The 16,280-nt window shown below is 43.3% G+C and overlaps 1 protein-coding gene across 4 annotated transcripts; it reads left to right on the forward strand.

The window, feature by feature from the left end:
- Positions 1 to 6,527: 6,527 nt before the first annotated feature.
- TMEM14C (transmembrane protein 14C) lies at positions 6,528 to 14,758 on the forward strand. Of its 4 annotated transcripts, none has more exons than XM_008533263.2 (6): positions 6,528 to 6,829; positions 7,849 to 7,918; positions 8,233 to 8,309; positions 9,094 to 9,195; positions 12,172 to 12,259; positions 13,188 to 14,758. In XM_008533263.2, the coding sequence occupies exons 2-6, from the start codon at positions 7,896 to 7,898 to the stop codon at positions 13,243 to 13,245; spliced, it is 348 nt and encodes a 115-aa protein (XP_008531485.1). In that variant the 5' UTR covers positions 6,528 to 6,829; positions 7,849 to 7,895; the 3' UTR covers positions 13,246 to 14,758. The 4 variants fall into 4 exon arrangements, with proteins under 4 accessions (XP_008531485.1, XP_008531484.1, XP_008531486.1 ...); XM_008533262.2 differs by having other exon boundaries at positions 6,569 to 6,819; XM_008533264.2 differs by having other exon boundaries at positions 6,696 to 6,813.
- Positions 14,759 to 16,280: the final 1,522 nt, after the last annotated feature.

The raw sequence follows: 16,280 nt of genomic DNA on the forward strand, positions 1-16,280 counted from the left end.
GGATCTTCTACTTGCTACTGTGTGCCTCAGTTTCCCCATCTGTATGAATATAACAGTCTTTCCATGCCTCACAGGATTGTTGTGAGGACCAAATATGTCAACATATTTAAAGTCTTTAAAACAATGCTTGGCATACTATCAGTGTTCAGTAAATGCCAGCTATTACTACCGTTATCATCTTAGTAGTAAGAGCTTATTTTGTCATTTAGACAGCATATGTTAACAGATGTCACTTACTTTGATGTCTGAGACATTGAAGGGAGGGGAGCTTCAAAGGGGTGGGGGCGTATAAGTAGAAATCCAAAGGAGATAAAATCTATGATAGAGTTTGGTATTGTTATAAAAGGTGAGCCTGACTTGGAGAGGGGTTATATATAAACTTGAGGATTTTTAGGTATGTTAACATACAATGTAAATCGGAATCTCTGTGGTGCAAAAATTTTTGTAGCAATTCAGGATGGTAACTTTTACGTGGTTTCACGGCAGCTTGGAGCCTTGACCTCTTCCTGGTGCACTGAAGCGAGTTACACCTTCCATCTGATGCCAGTTTATTTAGGGGATCCTTTGGTTCCAGGTTTCCACAATCTTGGTGGTGTCAGCCTCCATCGCATCCATGGTGGCAAAGAGGGGTGGTCTACCTAGAAATGAGGTGCTGGTGAGAAAAGTATATGAGATTGGTCTAAAAATAGTAGTTCAAGGCTCAGTGAAGGATGCTGAAGTCTAAGGAACAAGTGTCCTCTCCACTTTCTATCCCAGTGGCATTGATTTGAGTGTTGGAGAAAGGAAAGTTGGGGGGAGAGTAAGCAGGGGAGGGAGGAGTCATGAGGGGGAGAGAAATAATCCTTTTTAATACTTCACTTATTTCCTGCCCATTCCTCACATAGCTTTGACTTGTAGCTTTTGTTTTTTGAGAGACCTCAGCACCTCTGCATAGCTTTAAAGATCAGAATCATAGGCTGCCAGAGTTGGCAGGGGCATTAAAATTCACCCAGTCTAGCCCTGTCCTTTTTTTCTTCTTAACTTTTTATTTTGGAGTAATTTTAGATTTACAGACAAGTTGCAAAGATGGCACAGAAAGTCCCCATAGACCCTTCACCAAGCCTCCTCTAATGTTAACATCTTACATAACCATGGTATATTTGTCAAAACTAAGACATTAACATTGCTATAATACTGTTAACTAAACTTTCCCATTTTACAGTTGTTCCATTAATGCGCTTTTTCTGTTCCAGGATCCAATCCAGGATGCTACATTGCATTCCGTTGTCATTTTTGTTTAGTCTCCTTCCATCTCCTTCCATTTTTTCAGTCTTTCCTTGTTTTACACGACCTTGACAATTTTTCTCTTTCTTTTATTGTGGTTAATTATACATAATGTAAAATCTGCCATTTAAACAATTTTTAAGTATACAGTTCAGTGGCATTAATTATCAGTGTTGTGTGACCATCACCCATATTTTGAAAATTTATTCAACACCCCAGATAGAAATTCTGTACCTATTAAGCAGTAACTCCCAATTCTCCTTTCCCTTCAGTCTCTGATAACTTCTACTTTCTGTTTCTGTGGATTTGCCTATTGTGAACATTTCATATAAATGGAACCATACAATATTGTTATTTTGTACTAGCTTATTTCATTTAGCATAATGTCTTCAAAGTTCATCCATATTGTAGCATGTATTAGAACTTCATCCTTTCTTATGGCTGAGGAATATTCCATTGTATGTATATAGCATATTTTGTTTATCCTTTCATCTCTTGATGGACGCATGCATTGTTTTCACCGTTTGGCTACGGTGAATAATGCTGCAATGAACATTGGCATAGAAGTCTCTGAGTTCCTGCTTTCATTTCTTCTAGGCCTATACCTAGGAGTGGAATTGCTGGGTCATATGGTAATTCTATAGTTAGCTTTTTGAGGAACCAACAAACTGTTTTCCACAGTAGCTGCAGTATTTTATATTCCCATCAGCAAGGCATAAGGATTCCAATTTCTCCACACCCTCAGCAATTTCTTTTCTTTTTTTTTAGTTAGGAATATTGTCCCTGAGCTAATGTCTGTGCCAATCTTCCTTTGTTTTGTGTGTGGGATGCTGCCACAGCATGGCTTGATGAGTGGTGTGTAGGTCCATGTCCGGGATCCAAACCCACGAACCCCAGGCTGCTGAAGTGGAGTGCGTGAACTTAACCACCACGCCACCAGGCTGCCCTGCTAACTTCTTTTGTTTTTTCATTATTATTCTAGCAATCCTAGCAGATGTGAAGTAGTATCTCACTGTGCTTTTGATTTGCATTTCCCTAATGACTAATGATATTATCTTTTCATGTGCTTATTGGTCATATGTATATCATCTTCGGAGAAATGTCTATTTAATCCTTTGACCATATTTTAACTGTGCTGTTTGTCTTTTTTTTATTGAGTGTAGGAGTTCTTTATATATTCTGGATATTAACCTTTTATCAGATATATCATTTGCAAATATTTTTCCCCTATCACGTTTTTAAAGCAACTTATTTATAAACTGTTTTGGTTCTTTTTGACACTCCCCTCCAAAGATAGCCCATTTTCACTGCCTTCCCCTCTCTCACCTTCCAGCTGTGTGGCACATTGTTAGTCTAATGAAACCTGTCCCTCCTTTTACAGTAGCAGCATTAGGGGCAGGACCAGGTTGCCCTCCCCGGCATCACACCTAACAATGACAGCACCTGACCTTCTGCCGCAAGCCACAAGAATGTGCAAAGCTCAGTCACTGAGTGTATTTGTTTCTCTCTTCTCATTTAAATGCCTTTGCTAGGAATTCTGTTTTGCTGCTGAATAAGAGTGTTTGATGGTCTCATTAAGTGGCTCAGATTGTACCGTCCAACTTGGGCTTCAACAAACCTAGCAGGGTTTTTTATGGCATTGAAAAACAAAACAGTTGGAAGGGAATATTCAATTCTACTAAAGAAGATTAATACATTTGTAAAACAGGGGAAAGCTTTTAGGATGAAAGGATAAGTAGTTAGTAAACAAAGAGTTTGTTAAACATAGGCGGAATTCATCAGATGGGTTAAGATAAGTAGTTAGTAAATAGAGCCTGTGTTAACATAGATAGAAAGGAATAGAAGGTCTGGATATCCAATATTCCCAGGCACTATATATACATATGACATCTGAGCACTAAATATACAAGAGGCACTAAATAGTCACAATAACGAAATACACATGAGTATGCAATGTTCATAAGACTTAATTATGCCACTCATTCTGTCCCCATGTGTCCTTGGCCCAAGAAACACAATAAAACCCATGGCTGTTCTGCAGGCCACCAGGCAAAGTACGGCTACTGGCCAGGCTTACCTGTGCCCGCATCTCTTTGCTGGAACAGGTGCGTCTCATGGCTTATGGCGCCTTACCTCTGCAGCTCTCCTTGCTCAAACCTCTGGTCTTCAAACCACCCTCAGCAGGAAGGCTAGCCTTGCAGAGAGGGGTGGGGCACGTGAACATTGTGTGATGTAGGATTATTCAGTAAATAATTTATTGCATGCAACAGTCAGGGGTGGTCAGGGGCAGCTTGACCGATGACCAGTAAAAGATGAGATTGAGTTTTTGGACAAGGATAAAAAGGCATTTCTGGCAGAGGGAACAGGATGCTATCTCAGTTAAGACAGACTGACTGCAAGAAACAAGCAACTTGGCTGAATAGTAGGGGTGGATTTATGACAAGGACACAGGTGTGTCAGAAGGCGGGGCAGGAAGAGAACCAGAACTAGAAGGGGCAGGGCACAGCCAGGGCAGCCTCTTCCTCATGTCTCCGACTCACTGCATGCTGTCTTGTTCTTCTCTCTGCAGACCAGCCTGTCACTTCTCACTCCACCTCCACTCATCCATTTAGCACGCTTATGGAGCAGCCATTATGTGCCAGGCACTGTTCTAAGTGCTGCATAAAAATTCTCACTCTCAAGGAACTTATATGTGAGAGCGGGAAGGTGACTATACAATTAGTGAGTTATATAGCATGTTAAGAGGTAAACGGCATGGAGAAAAATAAGCTGTGGAGGGAAATGCAGATGAGTTGCAGTTTTAAATAAGATGATCCAGGAAGGCCTGGCTGAGGTGACATTTGAATAAAGACTTAAAGGAGGTGAGGGAGTGAGCCAGGAGGTTATCTGGGGAGAGAGTTCCTGCCAGATGAGGCAGCACCTGCAAGTGCTCAGAGGTGGAGCAAGGAGGCTGGGGCAGCATGAGCAAAGGGGAGAGAGGCAAAGGAGCCGAGGTCCAGGAAGCAGGTGTGCAGGGCTTTGCAGGCCGTTGCAGGAGATAAGGGGGCCACTGGGGGGTTGTGAGCTGAGGAATGACACAATCAGACTTGTCACAGGAGCGTTCTGGTCATTCCTGTATTGCGAACAGGAGTTAGGGCAGCTTTGCCATTTACTGTGTCATCTTATACGTTAGATAACCTTTCTCCCTGAATGTCCTCCATGTGTAAAAGCAGGAGATAATAATAGTCTTTCCTGCATAGGGTTGGTATGAGGATTAAATGAGTCACTTATGTAAAGCACTTCAGTGTCTGGCATATAATAAGCACTCTGTATGTTTTTGCTAATATTAGCAAGGCTCTAACATGAAGTCCTAGAAACATGTGGCAGATAGGGTAGGTTGAGAAAATAGGCAACTTTTTCCCATAATTTCACAAACTAATTTCTTGGAGAAAGGCTTATTGAATGGATTATGTCACTCTTCAAACAAAGCTATAAAATACTCCTAAAGACCTAGAAATTGGTACTGTGGATACTCAGTAGACATTAATTGACTTGAAACACTGCAACCTGGCATTTGTTTTTGATGTTTTTGTTTGAGGGTCTGTTAAAGTGCAAAATCACCACATACAAGGCTCCAAAAATGATAAAACAAATGGAAGCACCCTTCCTTCTTCACAAGGTCTTCTGTTGTGGCAGACAGGCTTTACTGCTCTGGTTATGTGTGTGTACATCTGTGCCTAGCAGACACAGTCCTGACTGAAGACCTCTGTGAAAAAAGCAAAAAACAAAAATAAACTGTTGATAGGTCCCAGTAACTACAGACTCAAAAACATTTCCTTCCACAATCTTGGTCACACCCATTGACAGGTTTGTGATTCAGTACTGTTCAGTGAGTTCCTCATTAAAATCTATCTCCTAAAATATGTTAATACCAACTGGAAACATTACTAAACACAAATCATTGTGTGGAGCTAATTGAAACAGAGCAGAAACCAGTTTCATCCATTTATTTTATGATTATTTTACGATGGATCACACATACAGAAGAGCTGTGTGTTTTGGTTGAGGAATGATACATAAGGTAGAGGGATGGGTGTAGGACACACCTATTTCAAATAACAGCTCTACCAAGGACTAGGACTGCAGGTAACTTACTTAATTCTCTGTGGTTAATTTCTTTAAGTCTGAAGGGCAGGGGGAGGATTAAGGGGCATGCAACTAAGGTTTGAAGCTTGCACCTGCCTAGGGAGGAATGAATCCCTAAATCCATTCCCAGCTGGTTAAGACAAGGCCCAGCTTTGGTTGTTCAGGGGAATCTTGCATTAAGTTGGTGGGAGTCTGGCATACTGGAATTGCTCAAAGTCCGAAGTCATTATCAGCTTTGTCTGGTTAGACTCAGCTATGGTAAACACGGGCTTCAGTTTTGATATCTCGAAGGTAGGAGCTGCTGCAAGTGGAAGGTTTTTCTTTTAGAGTGTGTATGTACTCCAGTTTCCTTTTCACTCAGGATCGTAGATCTATCCATGTTCATACTTGTAGGGGATGAAGAAGAGACGTCAAGGATGACACCCAAATTTTGGTGTACAGCAATTGAGTGAATGGTGGCGCAGGAAAGGCAGTGATGGGAGTGCAGATAATGTCCTGTGGGGACAGGGGCATCACAGAGATAGCTGGAGATTATACTTAACTTACCCTCTGTCCCCTTTCAAGATGCTTCTCGAGTAGCCTCACTCCCTAAAACAAACACCAAAATGAGCTACATCCGTCTAGCCTGTGGCCACCACGTTCTTTACCAGCAGAAAGTAGTGACTTCCCTTTGTGGGCAAACAACGTGATCGGGCTAGAGTCGAGTCCTCCAGGATGGCCTGCATGTGGTTTACACCTGGTAACCTATCCCTCCATTAATAGTCCTTCAGAATCCAGCTTCAGACGCCCTCCTCCCGCTTCGGTGACCTTCAACTTCGCCTCTTGCAAGACCCAACTCAGACTCTAGGTTTTCGGCTTTTGGCCAAACGGGCTTAGAGCTGGGAATGGAGCTGGTCGCACCAGTCCATACCCCGCCATGGGGCCTCAGGGCGCACGCCACTACGGCCGGCCCCTCATGCCGCCCCCAGGGCGCAGAGCGCGCTGCGACTCTCCGCAAGCCCCGCCCCATACCCCGCCCCTCTCCCAGAACCCAGAGCGCCCACCGCGACGCTCCCCCACAAGCTCCGCCCCATACCCCTCCCCGCCCCCAGGACGCAGAGCGTGCGCCGCGACTCTCCGCAAGCCCCGCCCCATACCCCGCCCCTCTCCCAGAACCCAGAGCGCCCACCGCGACGCTCCCCCACGAGCCCCGCCCCATACCCCGCCCCTCTCCCAGAACCCAGAGCGCCCACCGCGACGCTCCCCCACAAGCCCCGCCCCATACCCCGCCCCTCCTCCATGACGCGGAGCGCGCGCCGCGCCTCTTCGCCGTAAGCCCCGCCCCTGGAGCGCAGGGCGTGTGCTGCGACATTTCCGGCGGGACAGCGACTCGGTGACCCGCGGCTGGCGCGCCCTGGTCGACTTGCGGAGGCCTTCGGGAAAGCGGTTCGGGTATTTGGAAGTTATTGTCATTTTATACCGGTTTTGACTTTTTGGAATTGTATAAGAGGCTTTGCAGCCGCCTGCTCTCCGTCCCCCGGATCGGGGCGGGCGCTGTAGGCTGCGTCGGAGTTGCTTTGCTAGTCGTGCACTTTCTGTTTTCCTTAAAATACGATCTGAATCCTGCGGGCACCTTGAGCGCTTGGGGCAAATGCTTACCCAGGTAGTATAGTGTTGTTTAGTTTTCTGGAGGTGGTGTTGCTCTATTTCCTTCAAAATCTCGGTAATTCAAAGCTACTTCGAATTAATGACTTTGGCACGATTCCAACACCCCGACTTTTTGTGGACACAATAATTTAAAACAAAAGAGGTATGCATTGCCTCCACGCTTAGCCTCACTGGATACTAAATGCATTTCTTTAAGAAAGCAGGGGTTGCACTTTGCTAAGGGTGTGGTGTCCCACGTAATTATGACTCGGACTTTCCTATATTTTATCCGCCGCCCCCAATCTAACAAGAAGTGTGAGTTGGATGCAAAAATAAATGGCGTCTACAAGTTTTATAAACGTTCGGTGTTGAAATCATTCGATTCTTTGGGCCGGGGTGGAAAGGAGCACTCCTCCCCCGCAAAAGACGCAGTTAAGATAGTTGAAAGGGCACGGGAGATAACTTTCCGATGTGGTAATAACTTGACTCGCTGGTAATAAAGGTTAACTCATTACCTGTACAGAGCTGGTCAGTGAATTTTGCTCAGTTTCCTGTGGGCCTAGGTTAGTAGAATTGAGCTTATTACCAAAATGGTTGGTGTCTGTTCAGCGTTTACTTTGTGCCAAGCACTTTTACATGTTACTCCATTTATTGCCCACAGCAACCCTAGGAAATTTGCACCGGTGTTATCCTCGTGGTACAGTGAGGGAGACCGAGGCTTGGGGAGGTTGGGTCACTTGCCCATTGCTTTGGAGCTGAAACTTGGACGTGCTTCTCTCTGACTGCTGGAGAGCGGTGCTGTCAACCACCTCTGATCCAACCCCTCGCCCGCAGGTGCAGGCCTGGTGTAGTCTTCTGTCTGCCCAGAGTGAGAGAGAACAATGCAGAAGGACTCCGGCCCGCTGTGAGTGCACAGTGAATGAGAGTGGAATAGCCAGGAACTGCTTAAAACCAGAGTTTCTTTTCTCATCTGAAATGGGCTCTGAGAGTAGACTGTGGGCTGCATGGGGTGTAGGATGCACATGGAGGCCAGGGACCTGGGTTTGAGTCCCCCCTCTGCCACTGACTCTAAGCGAGTCATCTAACCTCTGGCATTTATTTTCATTTGTACAGTGATAGGATTGTTCTGGAGTGGTCATCCTTTAGTCCCATCCTATGATTGTGTGTGTGTTTTTTTGTAACATCATTGGCACTGATTTCTTACTCTCTTGTTTTTAGAGTGCCTTTGCACTGGATTGGCTTTGGCTATGCAGCCCTGATTGCTTCTGGTGGGATCATTGGCTATGCAAAAGCAGGTATGGTTGTGGTTACTTAACCTCTTAAGAGCTCCGTGCTGTTCTTGGTGAAGAGTGGGTCTCCAGGGCCCCAAGTGCAATCTTGTTTTGAGTCAAGTTTGCTTTAGGCCCTCTAGCTTGAGTGCAGGCTGATTGTCAGTCCCAGCTTCTCCTGCACCTGCCTTTTGGTTATCTGGCTGAGCTGAGCCAGGCTTTTTATCAAATTGCTTGTTTTGCCTCTTTATCTAAAGACTCTGGGCAGGGGCGGTAGTAGATTGTTGTTATCATTGACTGCCGTACATCAGCCTCCACCCTAGAGTGCCATCCATGTCTGTGCTCGTCAAAAAGGAGGACACTTCTAGTCTTGCATAGTCATGTTTTGAAGTCTCCTCATTGAACTAGGCATGGGTGTGTTAGTGGACATGCTCATTTCTACCCCCTTCCTTGCCTGCATCCCCACCCCAAAACACACACCAGAATTCTTATTCTCTGCATCTTTTTTTTACTCCCTGACCATTTCCCTCTCCTTTTGGGATTTGCCCAAGGTCCTGCCCATGGACAGTTCTGCCCCTTGGCGGGTTAATCAGGCCTGGTTAGGAGAGGGGAATGTGGTGTGACCCTGACTTCTCTGGTCACATAGCAAACGCCTCAAAACATTTTCCCGCTTGAGAACTCCTTGGTTCTGAACTGTGCTGAGAGAAGTTCTCTTTGCTGTTTTCCTCTGTAGATAAGGGAAGTCTGGTGGATTCTGCTAATGAGATGACTGTCTGACATTACTGTACTGGATGTGTTTGCTTCCCTCTAGGTAGTGTCCCGTCCCTGGCCGCTGGGCTCCTCTTCGGTGGGTTAGCAGGCCTGGGTGCTTATCAGCTGTCTCAGGATCCGAGGAACATTTGGGTTTTCCTGGGTATGTCAACTTCACTGTCTCCCTAGTGCAATTATGTATCCAGAATACTCTACCAAAAGTCTCTGGTTTGGTGGGAGGTGGCGGGTTCTTCACATTTTGTGGGTTCTTCACATTAAGACAGTTTCACTGCTTCTGCCAAATCCTAGGGAAGTTTTAAAATAGGGGGCATTTGTGCTGGTTCCTGTTTATCTTTTATGTACAGGATATGGAAAGGTTTTCATACCTCATGAATTTAGATTTACCTGGTGAAATTAGTATTAAACTTGACCAAGGCAGGTACATGGCTGTTAGCCATTGTGGCTGCCCTCTGAGGACTGTGTGCTTGAGCATCACTGAAACATCACCTGTCTTGGTCAGGTTTGCGTCAGTGTTGCATTTTTCCCATTTGAAAATCATTTGTTAGCTCTTTAGCATTTATAAGCTAAATGTAGAAGATGTAAGTCTTGCCTTCACGGAGACTTCACTGTAATTGGGAACATAAAAAGTGGCTCTCTGGGACTGTGGAGAAGTACCCTGTGAGGAGCTCGGGGAAAGGAAGATTACTTCTTATCAGGGTGGCTTTGGGTGCGTTTTTATTGAGCTCCACCCTTGCGTCAGACATCTGCTAGGAGTGTGGGCCTCTCACTGTCTCTACAGAACCAGAGTAGGAGAAAACATGCAGTTCTGACCCTTCCAAGTGTGATGGGGAGAACAGGCATGTTAACGGAGTGGTTTGTACAAGTCAGCTTGGGCTGGGGAGGGGTGGCTGATTTGGGGTTTGCTGAGCAAGGAGGGCCCAACTCTCCGCCCTGCCTAACAGCTCCCTCCCTCCAGCTCCGGAATGACTTTCAGACCTCTTCTTTCCCGTTTCTGATCCCACTCCTCCACTCTAATAAATGACCTTACTGCCTACTTAAAGGAAAAACAGCAGCCATCCCATGGGACTCCCTTCATGCTGGCAACCTCCAGCCCTTCCCTTCTCCTGTTTCTCGCCTCTCCAAGCCCAGTCCCTCCACCCAGGCTTTGGGTCTCGTCTCCCCTACCTTCTCAGCTTTACAGTGTCAGTGAGCCCGTCTCTTACTTGTATGCCATCTTTTAGATGGAGGCATATTCGAGTGTGCTCATCTCTCACCCATTTAAAAAAAAAGGACCTCAGGATCCCACTTCCTTCTCCAGTTGCTGCCCTTCTTCCCCTTCAGAAACTTCTCGAAAAAAGTCTGTTATACTCCATCTTCATTTCCTCATCTGTCGGCCCACTTCAGTCTCCATTTCTTTTCTCTTTGTCCATGGAAATAGCTCTTCCTGAGGCTGCCAGTGACCTGTATTTTTCAAAATCCACTGTACATTTTTTAGTCCTCATTTTATTTGGTGTGTTAGCTGTTCTCAGCACAGTACACCGATCCATTTTCCACTCTCCTTGTTTTCTTTTTTATTCTCTCATTCTCTTTTTTCAACCAGTCTTCCCTTTTAGCCATTAAATGCAGTCAGGCGCCGCATGACGATGTCTCAGTCAATGAGAGACTGCATATAGGACAGCCTTCCCATAAGATTGGGACCATACAGTCTGGGTGTGTAGTGGCTGTACCACCTAGGTTTGTGTGAGTACACTCTGTGATGTTCACACAACGAAATCACCTAACGATGCATTTCTCAGAACGCATCCCTGTCGTTAAGTGATGTGTGACTGTACTGAGGTTCTTAAGGCCTGATTCTTGATCTTTTTTATACTCTCTTGTTGACAGTGTCATTGAAGCCCAGGCCTTAAATTGCCACTGATACACAAATGACACAAATTTACTTCGCCTCCAAGCTTTGGTCTTATATGTGCAGATGTCTACTTGAAATCTTTTAGGTGTCTCAAGGCATCTGCCCAAACCTGACTTCATGTCATCATACCCATTCATTTTTGTGGTATTCTCCATCCATTTGTGTCTCCATTGCTCTCTTCCCCTCCATCTTTCTGTTTAATTCATTTAAGTCCCATCAGCACTGCCTGCAGCACATGTCCTAAATTATCCCCTTCTCTTTCTGCACAGCCACCATCCTCATCCCAGTCAGCACTCTCTCTTGCCTGCATTCCTGAGGAAGTTTCTTAATTGGTATCCGTACATGCCCTCTGGTTTCCTTGCAGTTCTCCATGGTACCGGTAGAATTAGATTTTCAGAATGCAACTCTGTTTACGTATCCCTCTGCTTAATATCCTTTAGTGGCTTCTCATGGCTCTTAGGATGAAGGCCACAATCCCTAATCTGGCCTGCAAGGCTCTGGAGGGTCTGGCCCTTCTTCCTTAGTAGCCTTGTCTTGGTTTCCGTGCCATGCTGGCCTTTCATCACAGGGCCCTGCAGATATTCTTCCTTCTGCTTGGAATGTGCTTTCCTCCCCCTCAGCTGGTTAACTGCTGCTCTTCAGATGTCGCTTCAGTCTCCCCTTCCTCGGCGAATCCTTTCGTGATCTCTCTCAGTAGGCTGGATCCCCTATTTATTATGTTATTGGTATTGCATTAATTGTACCTGTAACACAAATTATACTTTTCTGTTTTCATGTGATTCTTTCAAGTCTGTCTGTCCCATCAGACTTGAAACAGTGTTCGGGCAGAGACCTTTGTTGATGACAGTTATGTTCTCCAGCTTCTAGTGCAGCGTATGGCATATAGTAGGTATTTTAACAGATCTTGAGTGGGAAGAGCAGACAGGGTAAATAGAGTTGGCAAGGAATAGAAAAAAAAAAACCTACAGCAATTTTGGAGAAAATTAAGAAATTGATGTCTGAAGAGTGGTAGGAGGTGAGGCTGGAAAGGCAGGCTGGGCCCTGTCTATGAGGACCTTATATTCCAGTATTTGTACTGAATCCCATAGGATGTGGGTGGCAGTGAAGCTCCTCCCACTTGGGAAAGGTGGCCTCTGGCCCTGGAAAGATGGGTAGGACTGTGGTCACTTCTTTTAGTTCTCCTGAGTGTAAGATATAATGATCTTTGACTCTTTTCATCTTTCCCATCAGCTACATCTGGAACCTTGGCTGGCATTATGGGAATGAGATTCTACCACTCTGGGAAATTTATGCCTGCAGGCTTAATTGCGGGTGCCAGGTACCTTCCATTTGGTTGCTGTTCTTCTCCAGTATGGAGTTAGTTTAATGCCCTGAATACTTTGTACATGCAGATATTTACTTGTTTTAGTATACCTGATGTTGGCCATCAACTGAAATGATTTAATATATATACAAATAGAGAAGGCTGTAAAAGCAGTAGCAGAGTTCATGTCGTAATGACATAGTGTATTCATCTACTGAGGAAGCTGTGTGCTCTCACATTTGCACGCCAGTCCATCCTGGCTCCTTCCTGCCGTGCAGGAAGCTTTGGTGCAGAGGCGCGACAGCAGTCTGTGTGACCGTCAGTGTGGGCACCATATTGTTTAGTTGCGTGGGTGTCCTTTATTATTGAAAATTTTGCTAGAAAGGAATTATGATTGAATCCTGTTTTCTAATTAACTTGGATTATAAAACGCAAACTAGATTGTTGTAAAAAATGTAGTCCCTAAGTATAATAAAGAGACTCTGAAGATAGGGGAATTTTAAAAAATCTGTTTTGGAAGAAGATTACTTACCCAACTTTGACCATAGTTATGATGCTATCAAGCATAATGTTTTATATTCATGTCGACCAAGGTCAAGAGCAGTAAACCGGGAGGCTGCTGACCTACCGTTCAGTAGCTCTGTGACCGTGAGGAGGCCTTGGTCTCTCCAGCCTTCATTTTTCTCATCTCTGGATTATTGCCAGTTAGAGTAGGAGCTCCAGCTCACGTGTACTGTTTTAAGGCCTCAATGCAAGACTGCCCCTTGGTGTGATTTTTGTTTGGTGCCTCTGGGGATGGAAGTTCTATCTCTGCCTGCCCTGCCTTGGCACCTCCTCCCCATGCAGTGAGGGACCTGCAGAGTCCTAGTCCCTTACAACAATAGTCAAGTGCCTGTTCTGTACTTTACCTGACGCTTTTTGTTTATGTGTTTTTTTTGAACAGTTTGCTGATGGTCGCCAAACTTGGAATTAGTGTGTTCAGTAGACCCCATCAATCATAGTCATGTCCCAGCTTGGACTTGAAGAATTTTAAAACGTCCAGTATTCCTAGTGTATTAAGAGAAATAAGTGCAGCATTTTCATTTATTATGACATCTTACTTAAAAAAAAAAGAAGGCCCTGAACTTTGCAGGGAAAAATAATTAATCACTATCATTACAGTCTTAAAGAGGTGGGTAGTATATAACACAAGAGCTTATTATTCTAATACCCTCATACGTTTTGATTCTTGTTTGTTGATATTATCTCTTCTTTCTGTGTCTGAAGATAAAATCTCAAGGGGTAAAACATTAGGTATCAATGTTGGGGGTCCTGAAACCCCAGACCCTACTCAGAGGAACAGTGTGAAAAAAATCTGATGAGATTTAGCATATCTGTTCTTTTGCTCATCTTAGAGCACAGCCCTACTCTGAGATAATGTTAAATGAAATATCAATGAGAATAAAGTTTACTATAAATAATATTTTCCACGGTGTCTTCGTTGCCAGAGCTGTCTAGAACGTAGAATGAGATGTGAAATAGCAGAAAGATATAGGAACACAAAAGTGTTCTGTTAATATTTTATGTAGTAATTACCCATTTCAAATAAGGACCAAGGAAAATTATTATTTGATTATACATTCCGTTGAAGCTTGTTTTAAATAATGATCTGTAGTGAGGATTTCTAAGATTAGGACTGTGTAGCCAAAAGAAAAAATGAAATTTTGGCTAACTAGTTAATCTGTAAATGTGAAACTAAAAGATCTGCCTGGAACTTGAATTACCCTGGGTGGTGTCTACATTGGACACATTAACAGGATACTGACACATTTTCACTTCGTTTTGTTGCTTTTCTAAGCATTGAGAATTGACTCATTCTGGTACTCCTTTAATTTTCCCCTCTTTGAAAAGGAAGGGGTATTTGCTCCTTACCCCCACTCTAACTGATATTGGTTAAATTTAGAGTATAATTTAGGTACTTAACTAGTTGATTTTATGTGTTTGCTTAAGCTCCTTGAAAGGAGTCCTAGTTTTCTCATCCTTGTTTTATATGACACAGTTTTGACATGTCTGACGGGGCCGTTCTTAAAGCATAATGCTCAGAGCCCTACACAAGGGGTATGACCAGGGTACTATATTCTAGACCATGCATTTCTTTTAATTCTGCAACCAGGGTCAAAATAAAGACTTTTGAACAGCCCCATCACAGCAATGACTCATTAAGCTTTTGGTCTACTAGGACCTCAGGTCTTTTTTCCTCACATACTGCTACTAATAGTAACTACTTATAGATAGTATAGGGTTGGTACTTGATATCACATACTTGCAAATACTTCAACGAAAAAATTGTTCCATGCCACGACTAGAAGGACCTGCAACTAGGGTATACAACTGTGTACTGGGGGAATTTGGGGAGATAAAGCAGAAAAAAAAAATTTGTTCCATAATTCCTGGTGTGGTCAATGATTACCTTTTATCATAGCAGTTATCCCAAATTCATGATTTAAATAATAAAGACAAATATATTTACAAACAGCTCATTTGTACATAGTATCATTTCATGCCCTGGAGAATTGGATTATCATGATCTTCTAAACAGAAGTCTTGTACAGTCTAAAGGAAAATGGACAAAATCAAGTAGGCAGAACATTTCATTATCTTTTTGATATTTAAAAAATTTATTTTTATGGGAATGTGGGAAAAAGAAACATTAGTTGTAGTTAGAGAGTTTACAAAGGTTCAGACACGCACAGGTGGCCTGGATGTTCTCTTGCATGTTGAAGAGCTGTCTGTGTATTATATACGTTTACAGAGCTAACCTTCAGCTTTATGCTTGTTTCCCAAACCCTGCTACTATGTGAGGGCCAAGTAGAAGTGAGCATCAGTTATGACTTGTTCCCCAAATGTTTGAATCATGAATTATAAGGGCAGAGGCACAGAAAAAGATTGTTCTAAACAAAAAAGCATTACTAACCCTATATTAAAACAAACACGGGGCTGGCCTGGTGGCACAGCAGTTAAGTTCGCATGTTCTGCTTCTTGGCGGCCCAGGGTTCGCTGGTTTGGATCCCTGGTGCGGACATGGCACCGCTTGGCAAGAGCCATGCTGTGGTAGGTGTCCCACATATAAAGTAGAGGAAGATGGGCATGGATGTTAGCTCAGGGCCAGGCTTCCTCAGCAAAAAGAGGAGGATTGGCAGTAGTTAGCTCAGGGCTAATCTTCCTAAAAAAAAAAAAAAAAAAAAAATATCAGACTCATTTTTGGTTCTAAGCTAGTTGTTTGGTGATTGTCATGATAATCCTTTGTCACATAATCCTGTCCTCATTGCTTTGAAATGCCATCTTTACCATGTACTGAATTTCCATATTTGGGACTGATTTTGGGTTTTCTAGTCCCTTCCTTAGATCTACTTCTATCCCAGTGCCAAATTGTATTAATTACCATAGATTTGTACTATATTATGATATTTGGTAGGGCAAGTCTGTCATTGTTCAAATTTTTCTTGACATTTACTTTCCCAGATAAATCTAGAATTAGCCTTTCAATTTTAAAATTTATTTGGGATTTTGATTATGATTGCATGAATTGTAGATAAATTTGGGAGGAATTGAAAGTTTTAAAATACCTACTCTTCAATCCAGGAACATTGTATGTCCCTTTGTTTAATTCAGTTTTTTAAAATGTCTTAAAACGATATTTTAAAGCTTTATTTAGTTCTTTGCATTTCTATTAAGATTATTGCAGGATATTCTATATTTATGTTATGAATGGGAACTTTTCATATACATTTTCTGCTTAGGTATCAGTCTGATCAAAATTAATTTCTGACATTAATGTAAATGCTTCTGTCTGCTCACTCAAGCATATTACTTGCCTTAGGTTTTTGTCAGCTACCTTTATCTAGACCCATGGCTTTATGTTAAAGGTAGAAATAATAGGATATTTGCTATCACTGACAAGATTCAACATTGTTCTAGAGACACTAAACAAAGCAGTAAAAAAGAGAAATAAATCAAGTGTAAATTAATAGTGAACAAGAAATTAAACATTTTGTAT

The sequence above is a fragment of the Equus przewalskii genome, chromosome 19 (genome assembly GCF_037783145.1).
Source record: "Equus przewalskii isolate Varuska chromosome 19, EquPr2, whole genome shotgun sequence".
Taxonomy (NCBI): Eukaryota; Metazoa; Chordata; class Mammalia; order Perissodactyla; family Equidae; genus Equus; species Equus przewalskii.